At 44.1% G+C, this 18,238-nt stretch overlaps 1 protein-coding gene across 1 annotated transcript; it reads left to right on the forward strand.

The window, feature by feature from the left end:
* Window positions 1–1,575: 1,575 nt before the first annotated feature.
* On the forward strand, window positions 1,576–13,793 carry spint2 (serine peptidase inhibitor, Kunitz type, 2). The gene is made up of 10 exons (XM_061719980.1): window positions 1,576–2,113; window positions 5,908–6,078; window positions 7,562–7,651; window positions 7,877–7,900; window positions 8,411–8,572; window positions 9,379–9,429; window positions 10,356–10,523; window positions 11,158–11,202; window positions 11,824–11,932; window positions 12,861–13,793. The coding sequence occupies exons 1-10, from the start codon at window positions 1,594–1,596 to the stop codon at window positions 12,940–12,942; spliced, it is 1,422 nt and encodes a 473-aa protein (XP_061575964.1). The 5' UTR covers window positions 1,576–1,593; the 3' UTR covers window positions 12,943–13,793.
* The last annotated feature ends 4,445 nt before the right edge of the window (window positions 13,794–18,238 follow it).

The raw sequence follows: 18,238 nt of genomic DNA on the forward strand, positions 1-18,238 counted from the left end.
CTCGTCTTACTGTCCACAAAAAGAACACATACCGTCAATATCTACAAGTTTTGATATTATCGACTTAACAGGATAAATCCCATGTACAATTTTGAAATGAACTTCTCTAATTTTATTTGTGACACAGAATCTGAAAGGTAAAGACCATGTTTTCTTCAATCAATATCTTCAATCATGGACAGAGCTGGTAGAGGAGCCAGAAACTGTACTCAAGTAAAAGTACTGTTACTTCAGAATAATATGACTCATGTAGAAGTAAAAAGTATTCATCCAAATAATTACTTGAGTAAAAGTAAAAAAGTACTTGGTGAAAAAACTACTCAAGTACTGAGTAACTGTTGAGTAACATCTGATTTATTTTTTTAACACAACCATTCAAACAGACAAAAGTACAAAATAATCATCTTCAGGCAAATTAAATCAATAAAATAATAAAAATAAAAAATAATAAAAAATAAAAAATAATAAAAAGTAAAAATAGCTTAAATTAAAATTATATTAAAGTACTCAGTATTCAAGTACTTTAATAAATAAGAAAATAAATAAAATAATAACAGAATAAAAAAATTAATTAAGCACAAGTAGCACAAAATTTCCAGCCTTTGTACTTTTCTTTTTTAACCAGACAGAACTAGAACAAACATGAACTCATAGAAACTCTGTGTGTTTGAGTCTGAGTAAATGTGACAAAACATGCAAAAACTACTTTTTACTTCTACTTGAGTCATATTATTCTGAAGATTTGGAATGAGCTGAATGACAACCTTAAAAAGTCACAGTCCATCTCCGTATTTAAACGACAGTTAAAGAATCAGTTGTTAAGCTCATATACATAAACGTACACTCCGGGATCACAAAATGTTTCATGTTAAGTGTTTGTAATGTGATACGTTGCATGTAAGTGGTAGTCTAGTATAATGTGCATGTTGTTTTGTCGTGTTATGTGTGTATTAAGTGCAAGTGTATGTATGTATTCCTGCCTACTGTATGTATGTTCATTGGCTCCTACCATAAGCTTTTGATAGCTTCTCCAGGAGACCAATTCACATGTGTGAAAGTGAATGAATAAAACAAAACTACTATCAAGTAACAGTACTTTCACTTGAGTACAGTTTTTTGCTCTGTCGAGTACTGACTGTAGATCTTCCATGACAACAGCGTCCCTTATTTCTATATATAATAAGATGTGGGAAATGTTTAGAGAAGGAAACTTCAGTTTTAAGGATAACCAGTTTTAAATATTTATCCAAAATTGTTGTGAATAATGGCAGGAAAAAAACAAGTGCTCCAATGTTTCATCATCAGAATTGCAAAAAGCATCATGTAGCATTACAAAGAAGAATTTGAAGTAGACTTGTGTTTCCTCTACGAGAGTTTGTATTGGTGTCTTTTAATAAAGAAAGTGAGAAAAAAAAGCGTCCCTTATTTCTGTTCCTGAAAGGTGACGCTGCCCGGTGGGCGGGGCCTTGGTCCGGGGGGCGGGGCCTGTGCCCGGGGGGCGGGGCCTGTGACCTCACCTGGCCAGGTAAACAGCTGCGACACAAAAGCTGCAGACGGAAGTCTGAACCAGAAGAGAGTTTGTTCCTTCTAAACATGTTTGGATTTCAAGTGTTCACCCTGCTGGTGCTGGTGCTGGTCCGGTCCGGACTGGCCCAGACCCAGAACCAGGACCTGACCCAGGTCCCGGACCCGGACCTGAACCAGAACCAGACCCAGACCCCGGACCCGGTCTGCTCCTGGGACCAGGCTCTGGCCCCGGGCCAGGGCCTGGCCCCGCGCTCCCTGGTCGCGGGGGCGCGCCTGCTGGACGAGGAGCGCGCGGTCCCGGACGCGGCGCGGTGCCGCGCGCTGTGCTGCGCGCTCCCGCGCTGCGACCTGGCCCTGCTGGGGCTCCCGGCGGACGGGGGCCCGCAGTGCCTGCTGGTGTCCTGCCCCGGGGACGCATGCGCGCTGCAGCCCAGCGACCAGTTCCAGGCCTACCGCCGGGCGCGCGCCCAGCCCCGCGAGCACGCGCAGGGCGGAGGGAACGCGCCGCACGTCGTTCCCCTGATGGGGGGCCCCGGGGGGGCCCGAGACTCCTGGGGGCCCCGGGGGCCGCGGGACAACGGAACCGGTGAGAGTTTGTTTCTGTTTGTAGGTTTTTATTTTATTTATTTATTTTATTTTATTTTATTTTATTTTTATTTTTTTATTTTATTTTAATTTTTTTTAATAAGGACAGTAAATAATATCTCAAAATAAAATAGAAGCATTGAGGTTTAAGTAGGAAAAGTAAATTTAAAAAAATCTGGAAATATTTTTCACATAAGCTTCCCGTTTTAAACACTTTGGGGTTTCTGAATACAATATTAATGTAGCTTTGAGAACAATTATTTATATATATATATACACAGGACTGTCTCAGAAAATTTGAATATTGTGATAAAGTCCTTTATTTTCTGTAATGCAAAAATGTCATACATTCTGGATTCATTACAAATCAACTGAAATATTGCAAGCCTTTTATTATTTTAATATTGCTGATCATGGTTTACAGCTTAAGAAAACTCAAATATCCTATCTCAAAAAATTAGAATATTCTGGGAATTAATCTTAAACTGTAAACCATAATCAGCAATATTAAAATAATAAAAGGCTTGCAATATTTCAGTTGATTTGTAATGAATCCGCAATGTATGACATTTTAGTTTTTTCAATTTTTCAATTGCATTACAGAAAATAAAGAACTTTATCACAATATTCTAATTTTCTGAGACAGTCATGTGTGTGTGTTTTTATTTATTTATATATATATATATATATATATATATATATATATATATATATATATATATCTCCAGCTCTGATGATCAGGTGTTGTTTTCCTACTGAGTTTCCAGTTAAAGGAACCTGACAGGAATGTTGTCCAGCAGGTTCACCTGCAGGTGAGGCCGAGCCAGAGACGGTTCTGCAGGTTCTGCTGGTTCTGTTTACCTCGGTTTACCTCTGAACGCTGAGTCATCGCTGCCACCAGAGTATCAAGGCCAGGCAGGAGAAAAATATTAGAGAGGGAAGATTTTTTTATTATGCACTTCGAGAAAAATGTTGAGATTAATGTTGAAATACAATTTCAAGAATAAAGTTGAAATTTTGCCTTTTTTCTCAACATCTCAACGTTTTTCTTCAAATTGTATTTCAACATTAATCTCGACATTTCAACTTTGTTCTCAACTTTTCGACTTTGTTCTCAAACTGCTTAATGAAAAAAAATCATCCTCCTCTAGAATATTATTTTTATTCTTTTCCTGCTTGGCCCTGATTCTCTTCCGTAAAACACACTGATGTTGTTCTGCCAGTATTTTTATTCTTGGTGGTTGCCCTGTTTTTATAAATAGGGAACCAATCAGATATCTCCTTTGTTTCAACCAATCATAACAACCGCCCTCATGTAAAGGCTGGATTAAGTTCTGCACTCCTCCAACGCAGAACTACTCCGTCACCGTGACACCATCGTGAACCTTCGGACTTCTCCGTCACTCCATTTCTCCAGGGTGCAAACCCCCCCAGAGTGCTAGGGGGTCGCCATCTTTTCCTCAATGGTTTATCCGACTTTTCCGGTCACAGTGAATCAAATAGATAAAGACAACTATTGTGCAAAAAAACAAAACAAAAAAAATCACACATACACGAAGAAGAGAGCGCTGAAAGTTCACGACTGCTCCAAACCGGAAATGCGTTGCTACCAAGCGAACCAATCACAGCCCTCTAGGTCTGCATTGATCTGTGACCTGTTGACGCGTAGCTACAATTTGTGGGAGGAGCGCCAGGCACGGCGTGGATTTAACCCAGAACCAGAATCCAGCCTTTACTCGTCAGATGTTCAAGGGCTTCATTTATAAAAGAGTGTGTAGGATTCATACTAAAAGTGCACGTAAACCCAAAAGCCGAAAATGGCGGGCGCAAAAAAAAAAACGGATTTATAAAACCGTGTGCACGCACACTTGCACACAATGTTGGCTTTATAAATCACAGTCCAGCTGGAAGGTTGCGCAGATGTATTTGCCTCATATCCCGCCCTCTACACGCCCACTTTTTTACCATGAATGGGCAATGCAAACTACTTTATGACTGTATTTGCATATGAATGAGCCTGCTGAGCATGCGCAGCGGCTTCCTGCAGCCTGTTTGTGTGTCAGGATGAATGAGACGTGTCGAGCCACCGTGCCACTGAATTTCACGGAGACTGAGATGGAGATGTTGTGGATGAGGTGGAGGACAGGAAAATGACATTATTTGGTGGTCACAGTAAAAGTAGAAAAAGTATATAAATAGTATAAAATAAAGCGAGTGAGGGGCAGCGCGCCGTTGCTGCGCTAAACGCCGTGAGTGCCACGGCGCAATTTCCACTGGGGACAGGGGGGACATGTCCCCCCCCACTTTTCAAAATCATGTTTTTGTCCCCCCCACTTTTTACAGTTTAAAAACGGATGTAATTGCAAATCATCAAGACACTCTGTGCGAAGACGATGCGAAGACGGCCGGGCAGCCCCTCCTCCCTCCTCCCCTCCCCTCTCAGTGCTGCTCAGTCAATGTAGTGTGGTATCAACTAGTCACAATTCATTTTGTTTTTGTTGAATAAAACTGGTCAGCATTTGCTCACCTGCATGCTACGCAGCTATCAGGCAGCTGGGTCCCATTGCGGAGGCACGCCTTAAATCATGCTGAGTGCTGACAGGTGTGAATGTGTCGGATATTTCCCCCTCTACGTTTTGGAAAATTCCATCGTTTACACGAGATCGTTTTCAAAATCTCTTCGTTTACACGAATCTGCATAAATACGCTGTTAACGTCATGCTAGCCAATCAGAATCCTGGAAAAAACATCAACAAATGACATGTAACTTCCAGGCTGATTTATGGTTCCGCCTTACGTCAACGCAGAGTCTACGGCGTAGGGTACGCGGCGACGTACGGCGCGCATCGCCGCGTACCCTACGCCGTAGGCTCTGCGTCGATTTAACGCGGGACCATAATTCAGGCTTTACTTCCAAGACGGAACGAGAGTCTTTGGTTTGGAGTGACAGAGAAGTGGAGTTACTTTTAAGTGTGACTTTAGAATATAAAACAGGTAAAATACAAGAAAATATTGACGGTGGCCAAACAAATTGTAAACGCAGGTCGCACACATGATGATCTCATAATGTGACGTTCTGAAGCCTAAATCTCCGTTTTCCTCTGTTGCAAACGTGAAAACTGAGTTTTTGAAAATCTCCACTTTGACCGGAGTTTTCAGAAATTATGGTTTTTGGAGACTTTGAGCTCCGTTTTTGTGTAAACGAACATCCAAAACGCATGAAAACACCTCAGTTTTTGCTCTGTGGAAACGGGGCCTTATTGTCATTTTTCAGTTTGGAATTTATGTGGGATCATGTTTAAGTGTTATGATTATTGTTAAATGATTAAGGTTTTGTGGTCTTGTCTTTTTGTTACCTTGTTTTTTGAAATTGTCATGTTTATGGAGGGGAGTAAACCCCTGCAGACGGTAGCTGGCCAATTGGACCAATTTGGTTTGGGCTATTTAAGAGGGTGACTCACCTGACAGTCTTGGATGGTCTTTTCTTTTGCTAGAGGGAGGCAGTCTCTGAGTTTATGTGTCTCTGTTTTTTTTTATGCCTGAGGAAAAACTAAAAAAATAAACCTTTTTTGATAAAAACTGGAACTTCTGTTGCCGACACCCTTCTTTTATCCACCCACTTCAAACCCCAAGGCCCAAACATCAACTGGGCACAGGACTGGTATCTCGCACAGATGTTCAGATGTTGATTCTGATCTGGTCTCTGCAGCTCACTGCCTCCTCCCGGTGCAGGTCGGGGGTTGGTCTGTGTATAACTGTTCCAGATGTTGACCAGATGTTGTCTCGTGTCCCCAGATCGTTGTCTCCTGCCGTCCCGGGTCGGTCCGTGCCGCGCCGCCTTCCCCCGGTTCTTCTACAACGTTAGCAGCAGCAGCTGCAGCAGCTTCACCTACGGAGGCTGCGACGCTAACGCTAACAACTTCCTGTCCATGGACGAGTGTGAGGAGGCTTGTAGCGGAGTAACAGGTGAGACACGCAGGACACCTGGGGACACCTGGGGACACCTGGGGACCTGCAGGACACCTGGGAACAGGTGAGACCAGGTTAGCGTTAGCCAGGTGCTAACCTCTGGACTCCAGGCTAGGACCCGTTCCTTCTGCTTTCTAATAAACCTGTTGAGTCCAGAATGTTTGGAGTCTTTATATCAGAGAACGTCATAAACAGGTGATCAGGAACCCAGGGTAAGTATTTTTAAACCCGCCACCAAAACCAGGTCCTGCTTTTCTACATCAACTCTGGAAATTCAGTCAGAACTAAAGGCTCAGTTATGCTTCTGCGTCAAAATGACGCCGTGCCTACGGCGTGTGGTTTGGATCGACGCAGAGGACACGCCGTCACCTGCGCCGTCTCTGACGTGCACCTCCTGAAAATTGTAACTACGCGTCGAGGAGACACAGACCACACGCAGACAGAGAGGGCTGTGATTGGTTCGCTTGAAAGCGAAGCATTTCCGGTTTCCGGTTTGAATCAGTAGTGAACTTCCAGGGCTCTTTTCTTCGTTTATGTGTGATTTTTTTTTGTTTTTGTTTTTCGCACAATAGTTATCCTTATCTCTTTGATTTACTGTGACCGGAAAAAGTCGGATAAACCATTCAGAAAAAGATCGCTAACTAGTGGCCGCCGGGGGGTACTGCACCGCGACCAAATGAAGAGACGGAGAAGTCCGAAGGTTCAGCACGGCGTCACGGCTGCGGCGTGTGCTCTGTGTTGGTTTGACACAGAACCATAACTGAGCCTTAAATCGGAAACATCGGTTTGTGAAACCCTGCAGTTCCGGACGAGCTGCAGCCTGACGGACACGACTCTGGGCTGAAAACACTCATTGTCTGAGTGTTTGAGTCTGTGAAGAAAACAAGGTTTAAGTTAGCGTATGCTAGCGTAGCTGCTAGCTGCTTGCTGCTCAGGTGTGATCCAAGCAGACTGCTGTTGAATGTAGTTTTTCTTTCTTTTTTCTATAATAGATCAGTTGTGAAGTTCTAGACTACAAATGAAATTAAACTGAATGACCTCAGATGAATTTTAACTGTGCAGTGTTTTTGTTTTGTCTTTTGTTCTCATTTCGCTGTCTTCATTTTGTGGAATGTCTGCTTTTTTTGCAGAGTATTTTTTATTTGATATTTAAGTGAAAATGTATTCGGTTTGCTTTTATTATGTTATGTTTTAGTACTGTATTATTTTAAAATGTTGGCGGAGCCCAGGAAGAAAAGCTGCAGTCGTGCTGTAGCTAATGGGATGCTAATTAAACAATTAAACGTGTGTGTGTGTGTGTGTGTGTGTGTGTGTGTGTGTGTGTGTGTGTGTGTGTGTGTGTGTGTGTGTGTGTGTGTGTGTGTGTGTGTGTGTGTGTGTGTGTGTGTGTGTGTGTGTGTGTGTGTGTGTGTGTGTGTGTGTGTGTGTGTGTGTGTGTGTGTGTGTGTGTGTGTCCGTGTCCGTGTCCGTGTCCGTCCAGGTTCAGTTCTTCCAGAAGTTTCCAGTCCTGTAGCAGTCAAAGCTCCCCGGATGGTTCCTGAAGGTCCTGCGGATCCTGCAAACATAAAACGTATTAATGCCCTCCCCGCACACACACAGACATAAGCACACCACAATTCACCCAAGTTACAGACACACACACACACACACGGTGTAGACATGGCTCTTCTCTTTGACTGTATGTTCCTGTTATAATGATGAAAAATTTATAAAAAAAGACTGATTTAAAGAAAATGAAATCAAGATGATGATGATGAGGTTCAGATCCAGTAACATGTTTGTCTTTGTCCTGCAGAGATGGAGGCTGACGAGTTTGCAGGTACGTTGCCATGTCTGCTCCAATATTAGCCTCTACGTTGCCATGTCTGCTCCAATATCAGCCTCTAATGTTCACTGGTCCCAGGAAAGTGTTTTATTTTTTTTTTTAATTGCGTAATTTGTTCTTGTTTTTTTTTTTTAAATTACGTTTAATGGAAAGTCTTTTTTTATATTACGTAATTTGTAATTCCTTAAAAAAATTTGTTTTAACTTACGTTTATTGGAAAGTGTGTGTGTTTTTTTGTTTTTTTTAATTGCGTAATTTGTAATTAAAAAAAAAATGATTACGTTTATTGGAAAGTGTTTTTTTTTTTTAATTGTGTAATTTGTAATTTTTTTTTGTAATTTGTAATCCTGGGACCAGGTCCTGGTCTTGGTCAGGGTTTAGCCAGAAGCTGTAGCTCACCTGGGGCAGGTGTCCAGGACCAGTGAACGGTGGATACGTAGAATCGTTGTGTTACTTAATTAAATTAATCGTGGTGTTAATACTAGCGTGTTGTCGTCCAATCAGAGCGCTGCGGGGCGGAGCCTCAGGTCGGTCCCTGCAGAGCTGCGTTCAGACGCTGGTACCACAACAAGGACTCAGGCAGCTGTCAATCATTCCTGTACGGAGGCTGCAAGGGAAACAGAAACAACTATGACACTGAGGACGAATGCAAGGATACCTGCACAGGTGAGGTCACTTCCTGTAGGGTTATACCTGCACAGGTGAGGTCACTTCCTGCAGGGTTATACTAGGGCTGGGTGATATGGACCAAAAGTCATATCTCAATATTTTCTAGCTGAATGTTGATACTCGATATATATCGATATTTTTTCTGTGCCCTAATTGGGGTTTCCCCCAAAGCATTATAGCATAGCATCTCTGTTAGCATCTCTGTTAGCATCTCTGTTAGCATCTCTGTTAGCATCTCTGTTAGCATCTCTGTTAGCTTCATTTTTTTCTGAGGCAAACCCTTAAAAAAACAGTCAGTTTTAATACAAAGCCTCGTGCCAAATGTCACACAGGTTCCTTTATTAACAGAGGTCTGCACAATATCAAAATGTATAAAACAAATTAAATAAAAATAAACTGCCTGCATATATAGAATAAAAATGCTTCTTGAATAAAATAAAACAAATATCCCTTTCCTGCATAACAATTAAATTAAAATACACTGTGCAATTAATACAATGTAGACAGTAACAGGCAGACTTTTCCACTGAGGTTGACAGCAAATAACAAAACATTTGTGCAAATCTCAAATAAAACATTCAAGTCAATTTGTCACAAAAAAGCTATATCAAAATCATATCATATCGATATAAACGATATTGTCTCGTACCATATCGCATTTGAAAATATATCGATATATATTAAAATCTCAATATATCACCCAGCCCTAGGTTATACCTGCACAGGTGAGGTCAGGTGACTCCTGCAGGTCGTACCTGTGCAGGTGACATCTCTGATCTCAGGTGTTTCTCTGTCTCCTCCAGGAGTCTCAGTCCTGCCTCCGTCTGAGAAAACCAGCCGTGGAGACGACACAGGTGAGACCTGATCCAGTACCTGTACCTGTCCCCAGGTGTAGTACCTGTACCTGTCCCCAGGTGATACACCTGTCCCCAGGTGATACAGGTGTATCACGTCCCCAGGTGTATCACGTCCCCAGGTGATACACCTGTCCCCAGGTGATACACCTGTCCCCAGGTGTGTCACCTGTCCCCAGGTGTATCACCTGTCCCCAGGTGTATCACCTGTCCCCAGGTGTATCACCTGTCCCCAGGTGTATCACCTGTCCCCAGGTGTGTCACCTGTCCCCAGGTGTGTCACCTGTCCCCAGGTGTGTCACCTGTCCCCAGGTGTGTCACCTGTCCCCAGGTGTGTCACCTGTCCCCAGGTGTGTCACCTGTCCCCAGGTGTGTCACCTGTCCCCAGGTGTGTCACCTGTCTCCAGGTGTGTCACCTGTCCCAGGTGTGTCACCTGTCCCCAGGTGTGTCACCTGTCCCCAGGTGTGTCACCTGTCCCCAGGTGTGTCACCTGTCCCCAGGTGTGTCACCTGTCCCCAGGTGTGTCACCTGTCCCCAGGTGTGTCACCTGTCCCAGGTGTGTCACCTGTCTCCAGGTGTGTCACCTGTCCCAGGTGTGTCACCTGTCCCCAGGTGTGTCACCTGTCCCCAGGTGTGTCACCTGTCTCCAGGTGTGTCACCTGTCTCCAGGTGTGACACCTGTCCCCAGGTGTGTCACCTGTCCCCAGGTGTGTCACCTGTCCCCAGGTGTGTCACCTGTCCCCAGGTGTGTCACCTGTCCCCAGGTGTGTCACCTGTCCCCAGGTGTGTCACCTGTCCCCAGGTGTGTCACCTGTCCCCAGGTGTGTCACCTGTCCCCAGGTGTGTCACCTGTCCCCAGGTGTGTCACCTGTCCCCAGGTGTGGTACCTGTCCCCAGGTGTGGTACCTGTCCCTGTCCTCCTCAGGTATCTGCGGGCTGAAACCCGAGTCCGGTCCCTGCAGAGCCGCCTTCACCAAGTTCTACTACGACTCAGGCTCCGCCTCCTGCCGCCCCTTCCTGTACGGCGGTTGCCAGGGCAACGACAACAAGTTCAACTCTGAGGACGAGTGTATGAACCGCTGCAGCGGAGACGGTAAACACCTGGTCCCTGGTCTCACCTGGTGCTCTCACTTCCTGCTCTGTTGGTCTCACTTCCTGCTCTTCTGGTCTCACTTCCTGCTCTTCTGGTCTCACTTCCTGCTCTGCTGGTCTCACTTCCTGCTCTGCTGCTCTCACTTCCTGCTCTGTTGATCTCACTTCCTGCTCTCACCTGTCGGTCTCACTTCCTGCTCTGTTGGTCTCACTTCCTGCTCTCACCTGTTGGTCTCACTTCCTGCTCTCACCTGTCGGTCTCACTTCCTGGTCTGTTGGTCTCACTTCCTGCTCTGCTGGTCTCACTTCTTGCTCTCACCTGTTGATCTCACTTCCTGCTCTGTCGGTCTCACTTCCTGCTCTGTTGGTCTCATTTCCTGCTCTGTAGGTCTCACTTCCTGCTCTTCTGGTCTCACTTCCTGCTCTGTCGGTCTCACTTCCTGCTCTGGTGCTCTCACTTCCTGCTCTGGTGCTCTCACTTCCTGCTCTTCTGGTCTCACTTCCTGCTCTGTCGGTCTCACTTCCTGCTCTTTCGGTCTCACTTCCTGCTCTTTCGGTCTCACTTCCTGCTCTGTTGGTCTCACTTCCTGCTCTGTTGGTCTCACTTCCTGTTCTCACCTGTTTTTGTTTCTCAGGTTGGTACGACAGTCGAGCTAAAACCATCAAGCGCTGGACTGCAGGTAAGCTAGTGACTTTTCACAATAAGAGTTGTGTATCTGGTGTTTTTCACAATAAGAGTTGTGTGTCAGGTGTTTTTCACAATAAGGGCGTTCCCTGACCTCCATCTTGTTCCCTGACCTCCATCTTGTTCCCTGACCTCCATCTTGTTCCCTGACGCCTCCATCTTGTTCTCTGACCTCCATCTTGTTCTCTGACCTCCATCTTGTTCTCTGACCTCCATCTTGTTCCCTGACCTCCATCTTGTTCCCTGACCTCCATCTTGTTCCCTGACCTCCATCTTGTTTCCTGACGCCTCGATCTTGTTCCCTGACACCTCCATCTTGTTCCCTGACCTCCATCTTGTTTCCTGACGCCTCCATCTTGTTCCCTGACCTCCATCTTGTTCCCTGACCTCCATCTTGTTTCCTGACCTCCATCTTGTTCCCTGACCTCCATCTTGTTTCCTGACCTCCATCTTGTTCCCTGACCTCCATCTTGTTTCCTGACCTCCATCTTGTTTCCTGACCTCCATCTTGTTCCCTGACCTCCATCTTGTTTCCTGACCTCCATCGTGTTCCCTGACCTCCATCTTGTTTCCTGACCTCCATCTTGTTCCCTGACCTCCATCTTGTTTCCTGCAGGCTCCTTCCTGTTCGTCACTCTGGCTGCCGTCTCTGCTCTGCTGCTAGCGACGCTATTCGTGTTCACGCTGCGACGCCGCGGCGCGTATCGACGTGCCTCCACCCACAGGTGAGTCTAGTGGTCTGTTAGCGCCCCCTTCAGGTCCTGGACTAGCACTACTAGTTAGCACTGCTAGTGCTACTGCTACTAGCTATTAGCTACAGCAGAGACGTTCAATAAACTCTACAGCCCACTACGGTTGTGTTTCCTGTATCTGTGTCACGTGACTGCCCCGCCCCTTTAGGAGACAGGAAGTAGGTCCTGAGTCTATTGAGTCCTATGGGAAAAGTGAATTTGAGCACAGATTATTACCAATTCCTTCGCCCCATAGTAACCTAAGTAAATATGGGACCCATTTTTCAAAAGCCACAAACCTTCTGAACATTCTGACACCAAAATGGACATTTTCAGACCGACGGATTAGGAGAAAATGAACTTTGTTTGAGACCTGTCTCTGTCTGAGCAACACACTCTCGGGAGATTTGGCTCTCATCGTTTTCCCATCGGATAAAATAATTTAATAAAATAATAAAAGTTTAAAACTAAAATAAAACTTGCTTCTTTGCTTAATAATACTGTTATTTTATTATTTAAGTCTTTTTGGAAGAAAGTTGTACTGTATCTAGTGTTGTATGTTCCAAAACGATGTGGGGAGAGGGGCGGCCACGCCCACTTAGGAGACAGGAAGTGAGGTCAGAGGGGCGACCACGCCCACTTAGGGGACCGGAAGTGAGGTCAGAGGGGCGGTCACGCCCACTTAGGAGACCGGAAGTGAGGTCAGAGGGGTGGCCACGCCCACTTAGGAGACAGGAAGTGAGGTCAGAGGGGCGGCCACGCCCACTTAGGAGACAGGAAGTGAGGTCAGAGGGGCGGCCACGCCCACTTAGGAGACAGGAAGTGTTTACCATTTCATACCATTGGCAGGAACGGTAATGCGCTATCTTCTGTATAGAGGATCTTTGGCTACATCTCTAACTCTTCTTCTCTTGTTCCTCAGCGATAAAGAGGAGCTGCTTCCAGAAGATCAGTCCTCCATGGACCTGGACCAGGACAGTCCTGGACCAGGACTGAAGGCCTGATCCGGTCCAGGTCCTGGTCCTGTTTCTGGTCCAGGTCGAGGTCCAGGAACCAGAAGAATGTGTTACTGTGCAGCATGAAGGAGCTCCAGATCTTCACTCTCCTGGTCCAGATATATAAATTATTTCACTCGGCTACAGGAAGCAGCTGATCTGTCACTGATCACTGTCATTGATCACTGTCATTGATCACTGTCATTGATCCGTCACTGAAGGAACAGTCTGATGCAACAGAATCTGGGATGAAACTCCAAAAGCTCAATGTTCATCCAAACCTTTTATTGGTCGACTTAAGCAGTAAAAAAAACCAGGAACTTTGGGCTCATGTCCCGTTTATTTGTTGTAAATTAGTGGTTCTGGTTCTGGTTGATCAGTAAAAGTTGAATATTGAACCCAGACGATTTAGAACCAGTATAAACATTAAAACAGCGAGTCCAGGACCTGCTAAGAACCAGAACCAGATCCAAACTGTTGGAAATACAGAGGTGGAGGATCAGAACATCGTAGTAAACGCAGGAAAAATCATTAATTTTTCTGATGGAATGTGAATAAATCCAATAAAATAAAAGTTACAATCAGGCATTTTTGCGGCTGTGAGGGATTCTGGTTCTGACTCGAACTGGAAGATTCTGGAAAAACAGATAGATGAAGCTCATGGATCAATATTCAAACTCATTGATCGACTTTCAAACGCCATATTTACCACAGCGTATCCCTCCACCCGGCACTCCATGCAGGAAGTACTTCCTGCAGGAATTAGTCCTTGCAGGAGGAAGTAGTCCCTGCAAGAAGTAGTCCCTGCAGGAAGTAGTCCCTGCAGGAAGTAGTCCCTGCAAGAAGTAGTCCCTGCAAGAAGTAGTCCCTGCAAGAAGTAGTCCCTGCAAGAAGTAGTCCCTGCAGGAAGTAGTTCCTGCAGGAAGTAGTTCCTGCAGGAAGTAGTTCCTGCAGGGACTACTTCCTGCAGGAAGTAGTTCCTGCAGGAAGTAGTTCCTGCAGGGACTACTTCCTGCAGGAAGTAGTTCCTGCAGGAAGTAGTCCATGCAAGAAGTAGTCCCTGCAGGAAGTAGTTCCTGCAGGGACTACTTCCTGCAGGAAGGTGAGGTGCCACGCGAGGTGCCACGCGAGGTGCCACGCGAGGTGCCACGCGAGGTGCCACGCGAGGTGCCACGCGAGGTGCCACGCGAGGTGCCACGCGAGGTGCCACGCGAGGTGCCACGCGAGGTGCCACGCGAGGTGCCACGCGAGGTGCCACGCGAGGTGCCACGCGAGGTGCCACGCGAGGTGCCACGCGAGGTGCCACGCGAGGTGCCACGCGAGGTGCCACGCGAGGTGCCACGCGAGGTGCCACGCGAGGTGCCACGCGAGGTGCCACGCGAGGTGCCACGCGAGGTGCCACGCGAGGTGCCACGCGAGGTGCCACGCGAGGTGCCACGCGAGGTGCCACGCGAGGTGCCACGCGAGGTGCCACGCGAGGTGCCACGCGAGGTGCCACGCGAGGTGCCACGCGAGGTGCCACGCGAGGTGCCACGCGAGGTGCCACGCGAGGTGCCACGCGGCGTGCCACGCGGCGTGCCACGCGGCGTGCCACGCGGCGTGCCACGCGGCGTGCCACGCGGCGTGCCACGCGGCGTGCCACGCGGCGTGCCACGCGGCGTGCCACGCGATCAGTAAAAGTTGAGCTTCATCAGAAATATAGTCAACATAGCTGGTCCTGCCGGTTGGAGATCCGGATTCTGTTGATCTGAAATACTGAACCCAGACCAGTCAGAACCAACGTAAACATTAAAACAGTGCGTCCAGGACCTGCTGGGAACCAGAACCAGAACCAAACTGTTGGCAAACGCTGAGGTGGAGGATCAGAACATCGTAGGAAACGTCTGAATGAATCCAAACATTTTCAGGAAAAACTAAAAATCTAAATCATGAACTTTTCTGATGGAAAGTTTATAAATCCAATAAAATAAAACATACACTTTTCCGCTATGAATGTGAATAAAACCAATAAAATCAAGCATTTTTGTGTCTGTGAGGGATTCTGGTTCTGACTGGAACTGGAAAAACAGATCGATGAAGCTCATGGATCAATATTCAAACTCATTGATCGACTTTCAAACGCCATGTTTACCACAGCGTATCCCTCCACCCGGCACTCCCTGCAGAAAGTAGTTCCTGCAGGAAGTAGTTCATGTGACGGGTCATGTTGCCTCTTATAACTTTAGATTATTCAACTGCAGCTCCTCTGTTTCTGTTAAAGTTTTATTTTTAACTTGATCACAAAAATGAAGAATTTGATCAACATGAATGTTTATATTTGAAGGGTTAAATTAAAGAGTAATCGCAGGTGTGTTTTAATTACAGGTGTAAATTAGTCAAATTAAGGTTTGAAATCATAGACTTCATTTCCCATGATGCACCAGGTCTGCAGCCTGAAGTGTCTAAAAGGAACCATGTTTTATAGATTTCAGTTTTATAGATTATTATTCTTTTACTTTGTCATTTTATCAGTTGAATGTTTGAAATAAACTATTTCCTCCTGAAACTGACTCATGTGTTTTACTGAACTGATCATCTGTAATGATTTAAAACCCTGAATACAACCTTGTTTGTACAAATAGACAGTATAACACAGTAATTAAGTCAGTTCCACAAGATGGTTGTATTTTTTTAGATAAAAAATACAATAATAAATTCTTGAGAACTAATTTTACTTTGGTGTGTTTCTCTTCACCTTTGAAGAGGAAACATATGTTTCAACGTTATACTCTTGGTTTTTTAATTAAGATGAGAACCCGTTCCCTCTCCTTTCCACTTCCACCTAAGGCTAAAGAAGTTCATTTTAAAATAATGAATGAGGTTTATCCATGTAAGGATTTTTTACATAAAAGGTTTAATTTAGATTTGAATATTTGTACTTTTTGTAATGCAGACATGGAAACCTTAGAGCAGGGGTTCTTAACCTTTCTGACCTTGGGGCCCAATTTTTTCAGTACAGAGTACAGTACCCATTAAATATAAACACTCTATAGCAGGGGTATTCAACTAAAACTTTAAGAGGTCAATTTAGAGAAAATTTACTCAAGCGAAGGTCCAGAACATCATTATATATATATATATATATATATATATATATATATATATATATATATATATATATATATATATGTATATATATATATATGTATATATATATATATATATATATATATATATATATATATATATATATATATATATATATATATATATATGTGTATGTGTGTGTGTGTGTGTATATATATTCAAGTAGCCTCATAGTTGTATCAACATCTGCATCTGACTGTTATATTAAAAAAAGTACATATTTGCCACTTAACATGTTTAACTTGAATTAAACATATTTTTTTCTCTTAAAAATAAAGTAGATTTTATTTTATTTTTCAAATGCTATCTTATTTTATTTCTCTACCAGCAGTTTGAATTTCCCCTTTTCTTTGTTAATTGTCTCAACACATTTTTATAATAAATTAATATAAACACATCTTAACAATTTAACAGTTTTGCAGTTTTTCTTTCTTCCCCTCTTATAATCTTATGCCCCCACTTTCTGTTGTTCAGTGAGAGAACTGAGCTCTAATTTCTCCTGTCAGGACTTTAAATCTGGGCTGGATGGTGTCAGGTTCTCATATGCATGTGGAGGTGCTCATTGTTGAGCCTGAAACGATATTTAGTTTTAATTATGTTCATTATGGAGAAAGCTGCTTCACAGCTGCATCTGGACCCAAACATGGGCAGGATGTTTTAAGATGGTCAGTTTATTTTTCTGTGACTTCAGTTCAGACTTGAGTGGATATGTTTGATGAAAAACTTTGTGTTTTGTTTCAGTGGCGTTTTACTTTCGCACTTTGAACGCCACGGTCTCTGAACGTATGAGACACTGGTTTTGTCCCAGTGGGAAGACTGAACAGGATGAATCTGTCCATTCCGGGTTTCATATTTAAAAATACAGCGAGGACAAAAACTTAGTTTGTTTTTCCTTTAAGTTATTTACATTAATAAGTTGTCAGGACTCAATGTGTCGGGTTCATCCGAGCCTGATCAGCTGCGACGGGCACAGCCCGCACCGCAGCTCTCTGGTCGCGCTGCAGCAGTTACTTTCCGATGCTTTTTCGAAAGCCCGAACAGTCCAGTCCAGCAGACACGACAGCCCACGCATCTACATCTACCATCTTTCACCAGTAACGACGGAGCCGCCCGAGCGGCAGCCTCAGCCGACCTCCCCGGCCGCGGGGACGCGTCGGGATAAATGATCACGCCGCGCTCGCTCGCTCTGGGCATTTGAAAGCATTAAAGTTAGTTTACAAGTGGAGGACAAAAAAATAGACTTTGGAATCAATAATTTAATTATATTGGCTACATTTTTTATTCATAAATGTCCCTTTTTGGAAATTAATCCAATCTTTATTGCATATTTAAACGAAATAATTCAGTACAAAAACTATTAAAAATCTTGCACGATTCAGAAAGACCAATATCTTCAGAAGAATCTTTGTTCCCAAATTCCTGACTGATCACTTGCGGTTTTTATTTATTTATTTTTTTTTAATTTTATTTCATTGTTTATTCCTTTTCTTTCTTTTTCGCTCTGTATCTTCTTTGTTTTGTTTTACTCATAGGTCACTCAGTGTTCTTTGATGAAAATGTTCTTCTGGAATGTACAATGTGCCTTGTTTTTTGTAAAATCAATGAGAAAATTTAAATTAAAAAAAAAGATTAAGATCAAAGGCAAAATACAAATACAGATAGATTCCAACACCAATTTGAAAAGAAATAAAGAAATATATATAAAGAACAAGACAATTCAATTCAATTCGATTTTATTTGTTTAGCGTCTAATACAACAAAAGTTGTCTCCAGGATCTTTCCAGAACCAGAACAATACAGTTGAATGTAAATTAAAAAGATAAATAAAAATAAAAACAGCATAATGTGCGAGAGTTAGTTTCATGTTAACAAATTCAGCGATTTATGTCGCGTTCCATTTGTCCTCGGAAGTCGGAATTTTCAACTGGAATGTCGCTCGAAGTGGGATTCCCATGGGGATTTCCTACTGGGAAAGTGGGAGAAGCTTCACCACCCCCGAGTTACCATTCCAAGATGGCTGCCATCCCAGTTCCGACTTCCGAAGTAAATGGAACGCGGCAGATGCCGATGGTTTTTTGTGCCTTTGTGTTTTTCCACGAGTAGATCGTCCTCAGATATTGCTCAAGTTCTTTTGTATAAAGGAATGTATAAAGAGTTCAGAATTGGCACTTATGTATGT

This window comes from Cololabis saira, chromosome 4 (genome assembly GCF_033807715.1).
Source record: "Cololabis saira isolate AMF1-May2022 chromosome 4, fColSai1.1, whole genome shotgun sequence".
In the NCBI taxonomy this organism is placed as follows: Eukaryota; Metazoa; Chordata; class Actinopteri; order Beloniformes; family Belonidae; genus Cololabis; species Cololabis saira.

Bases quoted from the DNA above. Each gene is read 5' to 3' on its own strand.
- spint2 (XM_061719980.1), top strand. From the start codon at position 1,594: ATGTTTGGATTTCAAGTGTTCACCCTGCTGGTGCTGGTGCTGGTCCGG. The intron at 7,652-7,876 runs GTATTAATGCCC...TTTGTCCTGCAG, and splicing joins GGATCCTGCAAACATAAAAC to AGATGGAGGCTGACGAGTTT. The intron at 9,430-10,355 runs GTGAGACCTGAT...TGTCCTCCTCAG, and splicing joins CAGCCGTGGAGACGACACAG to GTATCTGCGGGCTGAAACCC.